General features: G+C 38.7%; 1 protein-coding gene across 1 annotated transcript in view; it reads right to left on the minus strand.

The window, feature by feature from the left end:
• The window catches only part of tgfbr3 (transforming growth factor, beta receptor III), a 103,612-nt gene that overhangs the window by 20,762 nt on the left and 66,620 nt on the right, over positions 1-16,230 (minus strand). Inside the window, exons 10-11 of the mRNA XM_037674359.1 lie at positions 11,615-11,662; positions 11,418-11,525 (exon numbers count right to left, since the gene is read on the minus strand). Coding sequence (XP_037530287.1) covers positions 11,418-11,525; positions 11,615-11,662 — 156 coding nt within the window. The remainder of the gene's footprint in view (positions 1-11,417; positions 11,526-11,614; positions 11,663-16,230) is intronic.

Genomic DNA, 16,230 nt, shown 5'->3' on the forward strand with positions numbered 1-16,230 from the left:
GTTTGGGGTTGTGATTCTGTTTTCTGCAGCACTCATTGGTCTCCTCTCCTCTGGCTGCATGTGGGTTTAAGGTTGTCTTCTCTCCAGCACACTCTGCACTGATTACCTCATTAAATGCACCTGTCGCTTCACCCTTTATAAACCTGACCTGCGCACAGGGTGAGTGCCAGAGGAGAAGAGAGTGTGAGTTCAGCACTGCGGCGTCGGCGCTGAGTCCTGACTCCGCTGGAAGTGGGTGAGAACGTTTTGACGTGGCTGATTTTTCATTGAAGAAAGAGTGTTTGAAGAAAAGAAACAAGCGGTTTGGCATAAACTGGTTTGTGACTGGGCCAGAATGGCAGCTCAAGTTGAGGAAGATGATGAGGATATGGATTTAAATGATTGGAGTCAAGTTGTTAGTGGAAGAAGAGGAAGAATAGGGCGAGAAAATGATTGTTTGGTAGGGACACAGGTTAGTAAAAGGACTTTGGAAGAGAATAGTTCAGATGAAGGGACACCTGTGGTCCGCAAAAAGATTGTTAAAGAGGAAATTAAAATTATTCTGAAATTTAAAGAAGAAGACAATAACATACAGCTGGGTCCAATTGCATTATCAAAAGAACTCAAAAAGAAGATTGGAGATATTTCTTTTGCAAAAACACTTAGAGATGGGAGTATACTGGTCATTTGTAAAACTGAAGAACAGAAAAATAAAGCACTGAATATTGAAAGTATTTGTAGAAAAAATGTGAGAGAGAAAAGGATTTTAGGAGAGAAGAAAGTAACGAGGGGCGTGATAACAGGAATACCAGTAAATGAAGATCTAGAAAAGCTTAAAAAGAGCATTCAGGGTGCAGAAGTGAATCACTTAAAAAGATTGCTGAGAACAATAAATGGAGAAAGAACTGAAAGCCTGTCGATAATGATTGAATTTCAAAATAATGTACTTCCAGAGAAGGTTAAGATCGGGTTCATGAGCTTTCCAGTTAGGCCTTATGTTCCTCCCCCACTCAGGTGTTATAAGTGTCAAAGATATGGACACATTGCAGCTGTGTGTAAGGGACGGCAAAGGTGTCCAAGATGTGGGGGTGATCACAGATATGAAGAGTGTGGTGACAATGCACAAGATAAATGTTGTAACTGTGGGGGACAGCATAGAGTGACTTTTGGAGGATGTGAAATTAGGAAAAAGGCCATTAAAGTGGAGCAAATTAAAACAGTAAATAATATCAGCTATGCTGAAGCGGTGAAAAAAGTTCAAGAACAAATTGGAAGGAGAGAGATGAGTGTACAACAAAACCCAGCATCCCAGTTACCAAAAGAGAGACCTGAACCTACAATTACAGTGGAGAGGATCATGTTGTTCATTGCATATGTGATTAACTGTGCAGATCAGGTCAAGTACAAAACAGAGAAAATTAAAATAATAGTTAAAGGAGCAGAGAAATTTTTTGGTATAAAAAACATTTCATGGGAGCATATTAACAAAGAACTGGGGGGAATCGGGAAGTCAGGGACATCAGGAGAGGGGGCACTCTGATTATTCTACAGTGGAACGCTCGAAGTTTAATCGCAAATGGACAAGAATTTAAAGGCTTTATTAAAAATCTTAACAACAAACCAGACATAATATGTATTCAGGAAACTTGGCTCAAAGCAAATTTAGACTTTGTTATTAGAGGATATACTGGTGTACGCAGAGATAGAAGTGAGACCCAGGGAGGGGGATGTGTAACATTTGTAAAAACAGGAATGCACTTTAGATTATTAGCAAAAGGAACTCATTTAGAATATTTAGTTGTTGAAGTTTGGAACAGGAAGGAAAGCATCAAAGTAATAAATTTTTACAATCCTTGCAAAAGACTTTCACATGAATCAATGGAAGAACTCAATAGTTATTTAAATGGAAACATCTTTTGGTGCGGTGATTTTAATGCACACAACTCATTGTGGGGCACTAAGAATGATAGTAATGGAACAATTATTGAAGAATTAATGGAAAATAAAAATCTTGTCTGTTTAAACGATGGTAAGGGTACAAGAGTTGATATGAGAACAGGTATGGAATCAGCAATTGACCTAACAATAATATCAAATTCAATAGCAGGAATAAGTACATGGAAAATAGTTAAAGATACAACAATAGGAAGCGACCACTATCCCATAATAACAGAAATAAAATTGGATATTGAAAAATATAAGACGGGTGGTTTGCAGAAATGGTGTTTTGGTAGTGCTGATTGGGAAACATTTAGATGTATAAGTGATCAGGAATTGGAAAAAATTAATGTAAATATGGAAGTTGATCAGCTAAATGTCTCTGTTTGTCATGCAATCATACAGGCTGCTGACAAATCTATAAAGAAGAAAGGAGGTAAGGGCTGTAAGAAGATTGTTCCATGGTGGACAAAGGAGTGTGATAAAGTAATCAAAAGTCGAAATAAAGTTTTTAAAATGTTAAAAAGGAATCACAGCTATCAAAATCTTATTGAATATAAGAGATGTCAAGCCATTGTGAGAAGAACTATTAAAAGTGCAAAAAGGGATTATTGGAGGCATTTCTGTAATTCAGTAGGAAGAGAAACTGGGATTAATAAAGTATGGACAATGATAAGAAGAATGAATGGAATTAAAAGAGAATATGGTTATCCGGTATTAAACAATGGTCAAATTACAGCAGTAAAAGATGAACAAAAGGCAGATCTGATGGTTAAAACCTTTACCAAAATACATAGTTCAGATAATATTACTTTGGAAGGGAAAAGGGGAAGAGAAATGACAATGATAGAGAACAGAGAGATCTTGGAGCATGTAGAGGATGGAAATGATCTATTAAATGTTCCTTTTACAAAATCAGAACTAAATCGAGCCCTACAGAAATTTAAGCTAACAACACCTGGGAAAGATCAGATTTGTTATTTAATGGTGAAACATCTTAGTGAATCCTCTAAAGACATTTTATTGGATCTTTATAATAAAGTTTGGGAGAATGGAAAATTACCACAGGGATGGAAAGAAGCAGTGATAATACCAGTACACAAGCCAGGCAAAGATGACACAAACCCAGAACATTACAGACCGATTGCATTAACGTCTAATATATGCAAAATAATGGAGAAAATGATTAATGACAGGTTGATTTACTATATAGAATCAAATGAATATATATCACAATATCAAAGTGGTTTTAGGAGAGGTAGAAACACCATGGATTCAGTTTTAAGTTTGGAATATGAAATCAGAAAGGCCCAAGTTAAAAAAGAGAGTATTGTAGCAGTGTTTTTTGATATTGAAAAAGCGTATGATATGATGTGGAAAGAAGGTTTATTAATTAAAATTAGAAATATAGGCATTACAGGACGGATGTACAGATGGATAAAAGATTTTCTTACCAGGAGACAAATACAAGTAAGGATAGGAAACCATTATTCTGAGAAACACATTGTCGAAAACGGAACTCCACAAGGGAGTATAATAAGTCCTTTATTGTTTACAATAATGATAAATGATGTGTTTCAAAATGTAGATACTGGGATGGGTTTTTCTCTTTTTGCTGATGACGGAGCAATGTGGAAGAGGGGAAGGAACTTGGGGTTTATTATTAGAAAAATGCAAGAAGCTATTTCTAAAGTTGAAAAATGGTCATACAAATGGGGATTTAGATTTTCGGTAGAAAAGACTAAGACAATGTTCTTTACAAGGAAAAAAATTGGAGATGATATTAAACTAAAGTTATATAACCAAGAACTAGAAAAAGTGAAGCAGTTTAAATTTCTTGGGGTCTGGTTTGATGAAAGGATTACATGGAATATACACGTACAGAAAGTGTTAGATAAATGCAAGAAGGTGTTAAATATCATGAGGTGTTTAACTGGTAGTGACTGGGGGGCAGATAGGAAAGCCCTTAAGGCTATATATACAGGATTAATTCGATCAGTACTAGACTATGGAAGCATTGTTTATAATTCAGCAGCAGATACAACTTTACAAAAATTAGACCGTATTCAATATCAAGCATTGAGACTGTGTACAGGTGCAATGAGATCTACCCCAACATCATCACTACTGGTAGAAATGGGAGAAATACCACTCAAAATTAGAAGAGAACAACTAACTCTAAATTACTGGGCTAATCTGAGAGGTCATGGACAGGATCATCCAACACAAGAGACAGTTAAACCTTGTTGGGAAAAAGAAGTAAAATATATCAGAAGTTTTGGTTGGATTGTGAATCAGAAAACGACAGAACTCAAAATAGATCAGATCAATATAAGTCAAACAACTCCATTACCAGTAATACCACCTTGGATACTTCCAGATGCCATGGTAGATTTTACATTATTGAAAAAAAGAAATGAGAATAATGGGTTCATTTTAAATTCAAATACAGTACAGAACCATATTGATACATATTACAGCTATGTTCAAATTTACACAGATGCTTCCAAGAACTTAGTAAATAAAGTCGGTGTAGCCTTCATTGTTCCAGAGTTCAACATCAAAGTTAGGAAAAGAAGTAACGATGGACTTTCAGTGTACACAGGGGAAATGCTCGCAATATTATTAGCCATTCAGTGGGTTGAAGAAACAAGACCATTGAGATCAGTGATTTGTTCAGACTCCAGTTCATCCTTAGTCAGTTTACAATATAACCATTCAGAAAGCAGGCCAGATATTTTAATAGAAATTCAACAAACACTATACAGAATAAATATGATGGGTCTAATGATACATTTTTTATGGATACCAGCTCATTATGGTGTTACAGGAAATGAAATGGCAGATAAAGCTGCAAAGGAAGCCACTAGAAATAAATCGGTGAATTTAGTAGTTAATTTTAGTAAATCAGAAATAAAACTTTTAATAAAACAGAAAATGAAGGATAAATGGCAAAAGATATGGGAGGAAGAAAAGAAAGGACGCTGGTTCTATAAAATCCAAAAGAAAACTGGAGACATGAGAAGTACAGGGAGGACGAGGAGAGAAGAAACAATTATTTCTCGTCTCAGATTTGGGCATACTGGGTTAAACAGCACTCTTTTTATTTTAGGGAAACACTGCACTGGTAAATGTGAGTACTGTGGAGCAGATGAGACAGTAGAGCATGTAATGTTGCACTGCAAAATGTATGAGGAAGAAAGACGACATTTGATTCAAAATTTAAATAAAATTAAAGTAAAACTAGAATTAATTGATTTATTCAGAAATAACTCTAATAGTAAAGTTTATCAGATAATCTTTCATTATCTTAAATCAACACAGTTATTTAAGAGGATTTAATCCTTGAGTGACATTTTGGTCCACACTCCTTACCAGTCGGTGGCGGTAATGCACCAATTTCGTTGTTTGCCAACCGCCAATAAACCTCAAAGAAGAAGAAGAAGGGTGAGTGCCAGATAGTCGAACACAGTTTACTGCAAGTAGTTATCCAGCGCTCATAGTTTCCTGTTTCCTTCGTAGTATTTTGTTTTTGTTTTTGTTTGCACTCCTTGCTCCTGTCCCGCTCCTTGGTTTATGTATCCTCGCCTCCTCGTGCTGACTTCTCGTTCTGGGACCTTCGCTCGCCTGACTTCGCCTCTAGACCGCTCCTCACCGGATCTACGCCTTCATTCATCGGTACCGACCTACGCCTCCTTCACACTGCCTCCTCGCCTGCTCCTGCTTTGGACTGACGCTTTTCTGCTCTCCGTTTTCGACCCTCGCCTGATTGACTTCGCCTCACGCCTCTCGGACCAGCGTGTCATCTCCTCCATCCATCCTCGAGCTCTTCACTGCAGCTGGCTGTCTCCTCTCACCAGGACCATCCCCCCTGCAGCGATCCCACCGTACTGGAACATCTCAGCTCCTCTGAACCCCCTCCTGACAGAGTAACGGTTAGTGGTTTCCATATTCTGACTTTTGCTTTTGCTTCTGTCTCCTGTCGGGCCACTAACCGTTCTCTCCCTGTCCTTAGACTCGTTCCAGTCGTTTACCCAGAGACCGACACCAGAGCCAGGTTCACTTTGAGAGGCAAAGCTCTATCAAGAAAAAAATAAATTTTTAACCTGAGTCTTGGTGTTTGTGGTGATTTTGGTCCAGACATTTGGGGGTTCGTTACACAGCTATTTTGTAGTGTTCTTTCAGTAAGCCTTCACTTTAACACAAGTCAAAAGAACCACATTGCCCAGAAGTCAACTGTTCCAACCATAGCTTTTTACCAAGAGGGTGGGAGGAGTAGCGAAGCAGTAAAGACTAACGGAAAATAGTTTGCAACGCAAGGTAAGAAGTAACTGTCTATTAAACTCACAGAACGGGCAGGAAAGTGTCAAATAACCCTGAACTTCATAAGAGTTGTGTTGGTGCTGTGCTGCTTTAAACTTCAGTCTCAGCTGTGAGGAGCTGCGGGGAGTCGGACTTTGTTTACCGTCAGTAAATGAACAGACTCAAACAGCGCATTTTTCTCCACCTTGTCCCTTTTAATTTAAAAATTATTCTCTGCTTTGTTATATGGGTTTTTAGGTTAAAATCGTCATTATCTGTCGCTGTTTGTAATGTAAAAAACCCCCCCTGAACTCTTCCTGGTTAAAGTGCATGCATTCTCCATTAAAAAAAATTCCTATTTTTATATTGTGACATCCTACTGGATACTGAAATGGAGGAAAACATGAATAACCATCACTTTATTGTGTAAATAGTTACTGTCGACTGTAACCATGCCAGTACAACAACAAACTCGCTAGAGTGAAAGCATTCTCCGGTAAAAATATCCCAGTTTTTATATGAAAGACTGGTTGCATATACATTATAATAATTGTTTTAGTTTTAGATTTAAGATATCATGTGTATGTTGTGTTAAATTTTAGGCCAAGAGTTGATTTTTCTCAGTTCATTTCTTCACACCAGGGGTGATTCTAGAAGCCCTTTTTAGGGGCCTTAACCCCCCAGTGTTGATAATGGATCTTCGCTTGAACCACGCAGTGGGTATTAGCATTAGAATTATTATGGGGGGGACATATTGGTGTGAGGTCTGTGGGTCCTCCCCTATAACTTTTTGAATAAAGTACCTGCCATTTCCTGCATTCTGGTGTATTTTAACAGGTTTTAAAACATCTATGTTTACCTACATTAGTAAATCCTTGATTCAATAACTGTTTTTGAAAGCATGGCACAACAAGAAGTAGCACTAAGTTTTTTGTTTTTCTTTAATTTAATTTATTTTTTCTACCTAACACAGGAAACTGTAAGCTCTGGAAGCAAGCTGTTAAACAGCTTTGGACACAAAGACCCTTGTCACACACTTCAAAAGAGCAGGTAAGATACATAAAATCTTGTCATCTCTGCCTGGTGAGGCTGATTAAATAATTATAAAATATGATAATGAAATAAATAAAGAAAAATTGAGCTACTGTAATTTATAATTGCAAATGTCACATTTTCTTGACTTAATTTCAATTGTAAATCTCTTGTTTTTGATAAAATATTTTTTTCCAAAAGAAAGGCCAACAGATTGTAATTTGTAGTCATGGTGACCCTATTTTGACTTGTGCACTGTCTTCTTTCACTTTAGGTTACTGAAGGTGCTGGACCGGTCACTGAAGCTGTGGAGATGAGGTGGAACACCAGACCTGCAATGATCCAGTCTGTAAATGATGCTCTGAAGTCTGGTAAGATGCACGACATCATGCTTCGCCCAAACGAGCTCGTTACCTCGACCACATAGACTGAACTTCTTGAGGACGTTGTCCAATGTATAATAATGCCTTTAAACATTTTTATTTGTTGAGTTCTCTGCTTGGTACATTATTTTTCTTTTTTTGTTTGTTTGTTTAAACAATTTAAAACATGACAGTAATGTCACTGTTTAAAGGAAACAATTGCTCAATAAATTAGTAAAATGCAACTTGTTATGTTTGGGTTCTTTCATCTAAGGTAGACATGGTATGACCCATGTACTGGTTTTGATTTTTTGTTTTTACTGTAACTGACCTTCAAAAGAGCTAGAAACATGGACTCAGCAGCTGATCCTCCGTAGAAAAATTATAGGGACTACAGGCCATGGATTATTTGTTTTATGACATTTAGTGAAGGTTTTTGTTTGGATGAAGGAAATAAATGTCTCTATTTCACCACAGTTGCCATATATTTTGAAATAAAACTACAGAACACAAAGTAATTTAAACAGGAATGGGTAGAAGATCAAATCAAAGGCAATGTATTTCCTAAAAAATAAATGAAAAACAGGAGCAGGACAGGAGCAGGAGTCATGTTACCAGGATTGGGACAGGACAGGATTTTTTCTGTGGGACCAAGACAGGACAGGAGTGAAAATCCACTCCTGTGTCATCCTCTAGTTGCAAACAGTCATAATTTGATTCTAACGACCACAGTCTGATGCAAAAAGGGTTTAAATTGGTCAAATCTGTTAAACTTTATGGGTATGTTTGTGCCATCATACATCTATAGCTATTTGCTTTATGAATACTGTATAAAACAAAAAGAACGCAGTCTGCAGGGACAAATTATGCCCAACATAGAGCATAAAACAGGAAGTGCACCTGTGTCTTGATGAATCCAGGTCAGAGGTTTTGAAATCTGCACATATTGCTACATATATTGTACAGTATGTTCTTTTTGAACTTTTTTATTTCATGCTTTTTGTCTGACACCTTTCTTTTTAATAACGTTTTTGCTGTTTTACATTACTGGACTAAAGGAACAGAGGTGGTGAAGACATTTCTTGTTTGACCTGACTCATCACAAACTAACCACAAAAGGCCCAAAAAACAAAATTCACACATAATTTATGATTATCAGAAGATTCTAATGGTCAAACATATTGGTTTAATTTTTTTTATGGTATAGAAGCTATGACAAGTTAAATAAGACTCTACTTCATTTCTTGTAGATAATATTTTGAGCTAAATATAACTGAACGGTCCTGTCTGCATTCTGGAGGGATTCAAGAGAAAAGCATTAGTCCTATAGCAGTAAGAGATACAGTGGATAAATAATGTCCTTGTTTTGATGTTTAATCCGTTTGTGAACCAAAATAAATTGTGAGAACAAACAAAGTGTGTTTACAACTCAAAAATTGCTATTTGACATAATCAGATGTTAAACATTTTGTGGAAAACTCATAATACCTCAACTGTGATTGTGTACCATTTGTAAAGTATATCAAAATGCCAGCTTAGACATGCAAAGTCCAACTTTCTTTGAGTTAATTAAACTTTGAATGATGTTTCTGTTGTGAAGTACGTCTGAGCTGTAGAGCTCCAAAGATGACTGGGTTTTCTCACTTTTCTCCATAATCCCATTTATCTCCATTACTATTTCTTACGGGTTTTTTTTTTTTGTCCATGTTATACATTATACTGCAACCAAAAGTCACTGTACACTATTTCAGATGGAGTTGTGGGATTTATTGTGTAATTTGCAAGCTTTATTTCAAAGCTGTACAGGATGCAGAACAAACGTTTTTAACAGAGTAGAAATAAAAGTGCTTCAGTGCTTTTGCCCTCACACCCTTAAAAAAATACTTCAAACAAAAAGGGAAACAAGAATACTGCATATGACACAATATACACCCGTCAAACAACTACCAGAAATTATGGACTATGGAGCGCACACTAAATAAAAGAGTAAAATTAAATATTGTGCATATATAAGCCACTCTTGAGTATAAGCTGCAGGTATCCACATTGTAACATTAGTCCTCATCTGCTTTCACAGACTCATGTTCATGCTGCTGTTGTTTTGGCGTGTTGTTTTTGAACAATTAGTGCTTAGTGTATTCTTAGTTTTGTGTATTCTTAGTTTAGTGAATGTAGTATATTTCGTAGTTCATGTCTTGGATCTTACTAGTGTTTTTCTTTACAATTTGTGTTTTTGTTGGATGTAACTGGAACCCTATGTACATAGTTTTGTTCCACCTTATGTACCACATGTGATGTGAATGACCATAAAAATACTTGAATCCTATAAGGCATGGGGTTCAAAGCCTGTGAAAAAAGTAGTGACTTATAGAGCAGAAAGTATGGTATTATACAGCAATCTATAACATTGTCCTGGACAAGCTAAGACCTTGTATAACATTTTACCTTGGTTTGTGACTTTGACCTTGAAGCTGGGTGATAAACAGTATACACAACAATCCGCCTAATGATGATGCATAAGTGTATGAAGTTTCATTAAGTTAAGTTGAGCAGATTAAAAATTATGGGCGGGACAAGAAAATGTTTACGGATGGATTGCGTCCAGTCTTCGGCAGGCATGTAAAAATTTTAAACAAAGGTCTTTAGATGTCAGGGGAACTAATCCAAACAGTTTTCTTGTTTCATAACACTGGTCAAGCCACATACATTCCTTTTGTGATTTTGGGGTTGTTGTTTGGAGTAATCTGCATTCTTGGAGTTACTGCAAAGCTGTCGTATAAGGCAGTTTCAGCCAAAACGGCCTAAAACAACAATCTAAAGTACCATAAGGCTCGTTTTCTGAAAAATCATCAGAAACACGTGAAACACGAACAACAGCCGTGCATGTTGTTCCATATTTACTATCTTTGTTCCAACTTTTACACGTTCCCGTCTGATGTCTATTTTTGGAAAAGCAGCCAGTTATCATTATTGTGTTTCTTCGTTGGTCACTCACCTGGAAATTCATAAAGCTGAAATAAAGTGGTTTTCTAAAGAAAAGCCAAGGAAAATAATTGGTTAAAGATAAGGTCCTGACACATTACAGCTGATCCCCACAGCTGCAGGACATCCTGCCTAGAAAACCTTTACAAATGAAGCAGAACTGGCAGAGTTTTGTGATGTAATCATTTTGAGATGTGTCAGGCTCATCTACCCGCTGGTTTAACAAAATCGTTTAACTCTGTCAAACAGTGAGGTCTTATATCCAACTAAGAAACTTCAACTTCACACAGTTTGCTCCCAACGTCCTCTTTTTGACGGATGTCCATGAAGAACGTTGCTACGGAGCAGCAGGTCAACAGTTAAAGGCTAACAGAACAGGGCAGCTCTGTGTACCCGTGAACTCAGTGGGCGGCTGGGAGCAGGCTTCCTCTCATGGGTCAGTGAGGGTCAGCAGGCCGGGGAAGATGGGGAAGGACTTGGCATCTAATGGACAGATTGTGTGTCTTTTCCTGTGAGCACCCTCTAAACCCAACAAGGGGGATTTCCAACTTATCTTCAGCCATTGTGCTGCAAATATTTGCTGACCATTTATGGCTCAAGAAACTTTGAAAGACAGGAAAGAGACAAGCTCTTGCTGCTGACCAGCAGGACATATTTACAGTGAGAGAGTCAATATGTTATTGTGAATGGCCTCTATCAGCCACAGGATGTTTGGCAATCACAGTGTTGGCACTGAAACGCTGGGACATTCCTTTGTTCCTTATCTGTTCAGCATTGCTGAGAGGTACATCAGGGCAGTGGGGCGACAGGTAAAGGACCTACCTGTGTGTGAGTAGATAAACCACAGGGCTCCTGTCAACAGAACCCCAATCACAAATGCTGCAAAGGCGATCCCCATCACTGTTGGAGTGTCCATCAGATACATTGTTCCTGGAAAACACAGTGTTGCAAAGTTCAGTTTTGCATGTTAACAAATGTAAAAAAAAAAGAGTGAAACAGATTCAGTTCTGTCTTCTTACGCTCGTTTGTAGGATCCTTTGGGTTGTCAGGTTTTGTAACAGGATGATCTGGAAACAAAAATACCAGCTAAATAAAAATTAATTAAACTCATTTCAGTTTATTTATATAGTGCCAAATCACATCAAAGTTGTCTCAGGGCACTTTACAGGAACATCCACATACATAAAAAAGCCATTTAGTAAAGTTCTCTATCTAAGGAAGCAGCAGACAAGTTGAATCTTCACTTCGTCTCAGTCTCCCATTTTAATGTATGTCTAATGTTACTGTATGTCCACACATGTACAGCATGTATTGTAACTTGTGATATATTAAATGAAAAACAAGCAGTGAGAGTTTATCTGGACTAGAACTGAACAGGGAATGCAAGAAAACCTTAATGTTTTAACTGAAAGCTATTCGATTTACATTGTGTAGAAGAACGTTTGCATGTTTGAGGCAGTGCAAAGTGATGGATCCTGGCAAGTGGAAGGACCAATTTTATACAACACTAGGCACAATGGCGGAACCAGAACTTTTAATTAGGGATGCACTGATCCACTTTTTGTTACTTCCGATCCAATCCCGATACTTAAATCTGGATATTGGCCGATACCGCTCCGATATCATCATCATAATTGATTTTATGAGCCTGTAAAATCTCAATGGGCAAGTACAATTTGTACAAATATATTCATGCATGTCCTGAAAGGCAACTTGAAGTAAGTTTTATTAATGTTGGATAAGTTTCAAAGTTAGAATTAAACCCTGCTAACACAAAACATGTTTTTTTTATTCCTAGCTTAAAAGTGGATATTAAAGTGATTAAATGGCTTTAAACATCTGCTAAGTTCATGGCATAAACCAACACAGACATGTTTCTGATTTAATATTTTACATTGCTTTTTGTTTTGTTTTTTTTATATACGTATATATATAATTTTCTTGTATTTTTTCCAATTCATATGCTTTTTATGATTGTCTACTGTTGTACTGATAAATATCTCCTGGAGGGTAAACTATATCTTGGCTGCAAGTATCAAGCTGAGAAATCCTTCGTTTTCTACAACTGATAGTGGTTGGTCATTAATTACGATGAAGTTGAGCAACTTCTCGGTAAACATTCAAGCTCCATGGCTTCAGCGATGTCTTCTTCTTGTTCAATCCGCAACAGGCAGTCTGATTTTGGTCAGCCGCGCTCAGTCTGCTCCTCTTCAGAGATGGACAGACTTAGCGCGGCAGATTGAGCGCAGCTGATCGAAATCAGACTGCCTGCTTTGGACTGAATGAGAAGAACATACCACTGAAGCCAAGGAACTTGAATGTCCAACATAAAACTAACTTTACCGCATGCATCAGGATAACTTTACCGCAGTTTATTGTGGTGCAATGTTTGATAAAGTTTGTTGTATTGTAGGTCATGACGGAGCTTTCTCCTCTCTGTACAGTGGCTCTGCAGACATTACACATTGCCGTCTTGTTTTGTGGTGTTTCTAGTATAAAATACTTCCACACAGCGGACGTTTCGATGAAAAGTTGGTTAGCTGTTAGCCACAGTTTTGCTGCTCAGTCTTCACGTTGTAGCTGGCTGCAAACTATGAAATGGATTTCCTGAATGTGAGGCGGGTCTTATTACTCTGGGCTTCATGAGACCTGAACGAAGGTTCAGGAAATCCATTCCATAGTTTGAAGCCAATGTGCAGAGCAGCTGGCAGGGAATAACATATGGAGACATTTCATCAGACACAGACGTGCATCATGGATCGGAAATCTCTGCACGTTGGATCGGAAAAATCTGATACGTAATTAATGCTGGAATCAGACGCCAATACCAATACTGGATTGGCCCCATCCCTACTTTTAATCAATATAAAAACTAGACAGCATAGCTTCCTCAAATGATGGGGATGATCGGTTTACTTAAACAGTACATCCGTAAAATAGCCACAGCGCTTCACTTTTTCCACATGTTGTTATGTTACAGCTTTATTCGAAATTCTCTTTCCTCAACATTCTACACACAATACACCATTATGACAATGTGAAAAAAATTTTTTTTTGAGATTTTTGCAAATTTATTAAAAATAGAAAACTAAGAAATCACATTTTCACAAATATTCACAGCCTTTGTTTATTACTTTGTTGATCCACCTCTGGCAGCAGTCACAGACTCCAGTCTGTTTGAAGATGATGCTTCAAGCTGAGCACACCTATGTTTAGACAGTTTGTCCCATTCTTTTTTGCAGTACTTCTCAAACTCCATCAGGTTGGATCGGAGACATCTGTGCAGCCATTTTCAGATATTTCCAGAGATGTTCAATCAGATTCAAGTATGGACTCTTGCTTGGCCCCTACAAGACCTTCACAGAGTGGTTCAGAAACTCCTCATTTCAGATCTTGTCCATGTGCTTTGGGTTGTTGTCCTGCTAAAAAATGAATCATCACCCCAATCTGAGGTCCAGAGCTCTCTGGAGCAGGTTTTCATCTAGGATGTCTCTGTACATTGCTGAATTAATCTTTCCCTCTATCCTGACTGGTCTGACAGTTCCTGCTGCTGAAAAACATCCCATAGCATGATGCTGCCACCACCATGCTTCACTGTAGAGATGGTGTTGTTCTGGTGATGAGTGGCGCCTGGTTTCATCCAAACATGACACCTGACATTCACACCAAAGAGTTCAATCTTTGTCTCATCAGACCAGAGAATTTAGTTCTTCATGGTCTGAGAGTCCTTCAGGTGACTTTTTGTGAACTCCAGACGAGCTGCCATGAGCCTTTTATTAAGGAGTGGCTTTCATCTGGACACTCTACCATACAGGCCTGATTGGTGGATTGCTGCAGAGATGGTTGTCCTTCTGGAAGGTTCTTCTCTCTCCACAGAGGAACGCTGGAGCTCTGACAAAGTGATCATCGGGCTCTTGGTCACCTCCCTGACTATGGCCCTTCTCATCCAATTGCTCAGTTAAGCCGGCCAACCAGCTCTAGGAAGAGTCCTGGTGGTTCCATACTTCTTCCATTCATGAATGATGGAGGCCACTGAGCTCATTGAGACCTTCAAAGCAGCAGAAATGTTTCTGTATCCTTCCACAGATTTGTTCCTCAACACAATCCTGTCTCGGAGGTCTACAGACAATTCTTCTGACTTCATGCTTGGTGTTTGTGCATCACTGTCACCTGTGGGACATTCTATAGACAGGTGAGGGCCTTTTCAAATCAAGTCCAATCAAGGATGATCAGTAGAAACGAGAGGAATCTGAGCTCCATTTGAAGCTTCATTGCAAAGACTGTGATTACTTACCTATATATGTGTATATATATATATATATATAAATTTGCAATAATCTCAAAATACAATTGTTCACATTGTCATTATGGGGTATTATGTGTATAATTTTGAGGAAAGAGATTACAATTTGGAATAAGGCTGTAATGTAACAAAATGTGGAAAAAGTGGAGCACTGTAAATACTTTGGAGCTGAGTAGGACAAGAAAAGAGCTGGTTGCTGGTATTAAGAAGGCCAAGGCCACATATACACAGAGGATCGAGGGTCAATTCATCTCACAAGACCCTTGGAGCATGTGGAGGGGCATTAAGTGCATAACAGATTATAAGGGAAGGAGCGAACAATGCCCCAAAGACCCATCTCTGCCTGATGCTCTCAACAAGTTCTATGCACGCTTTGAAGACCCGAATAGACCACCCAGCACCAGACTCGCCTCACCACTGGATGAAGAGCTTCTCAGCGTGACCTCAGCCGAAGTAAGGAGTACTTTCAGGAGGATTAATCCGCACAAGGCAACCGGCCCAGACAACAACCCCGGAAAAGTGTTGAAAGAATGCGCTGATCAGCTCTGCGAGGTGCTGGCAGACGTCTTTAACACCTCACTTACCCTGGAGACAGTTCTCACCTGCCTGAAGACTGCCACCATCATTCCAGTCCCAAAAAGCTCTACAGTGACTGGTCAGAATGACTATCGGCCAGTGGCCCTCACCCCAATAGTTGCTAAATGCTTCGAAAAACTGGTCATGACTCACATCAAAAACAACCATCAACATCAACGAGGACCCTCATCAGTATGCATACTGTGAGAACCGATCAACAGAGGATGCCATCTCCTCTGTGGTCCACACTGCGCTCAACCACCTGGAGCAGAAGGACTCCTACGTCCATATGCTCTTTGTAGACTTCACATCTGCCTTCAACACCATGATCCCCCAAACCCTGACGGACAAACTATCCACACTAGGACTAAGCCCCTCCATTTGCAACTGGGTTCTAGACTTCTTAACAAACAGACCACAGTTAGTGAGGATCCACAAATTCTCCTCCTCCACCATAACCTTCAGCACTAGCTCTCCTCAGGGATGTGTGTTGAGCCCCCTCCTGTTTACTCTGCTCACGTATGATTGTGCAGCTACCCATCCAGGCTGTCACATTGTAAAGTTTGCAGATGATACAGCGGTGGTGGGATGCATCACAAACAATTATGAGCCCAGCTACAGGAAAGAGGTGAAACACCTGGAGAGCTGGTGCAAAGAGAATAACCTTCACATCAATGTGAAGAAGACAAAGGAGATGATTGTGGACTTCAGAAGGAACAAAAACATCTACACCCCCCTGAACATAAGAGGATCTGC

The sequence above is a fragment of the Nematolebias whitei genome, chromosome 3 (assembly GCF_014905685.2).
Source record: "Nematolebias whitei isolate Nwh7 chromosome 3, NemWhi1, whole genome shotgun sequence".
Taxonomy (NCBI): domain Eukaryota; kingdom Metazoa; phylum Chordata; class Actinopteri; order Cyprinodontiformes; family Rivulidae; genus Nematolebias; species Nematolebias whitei.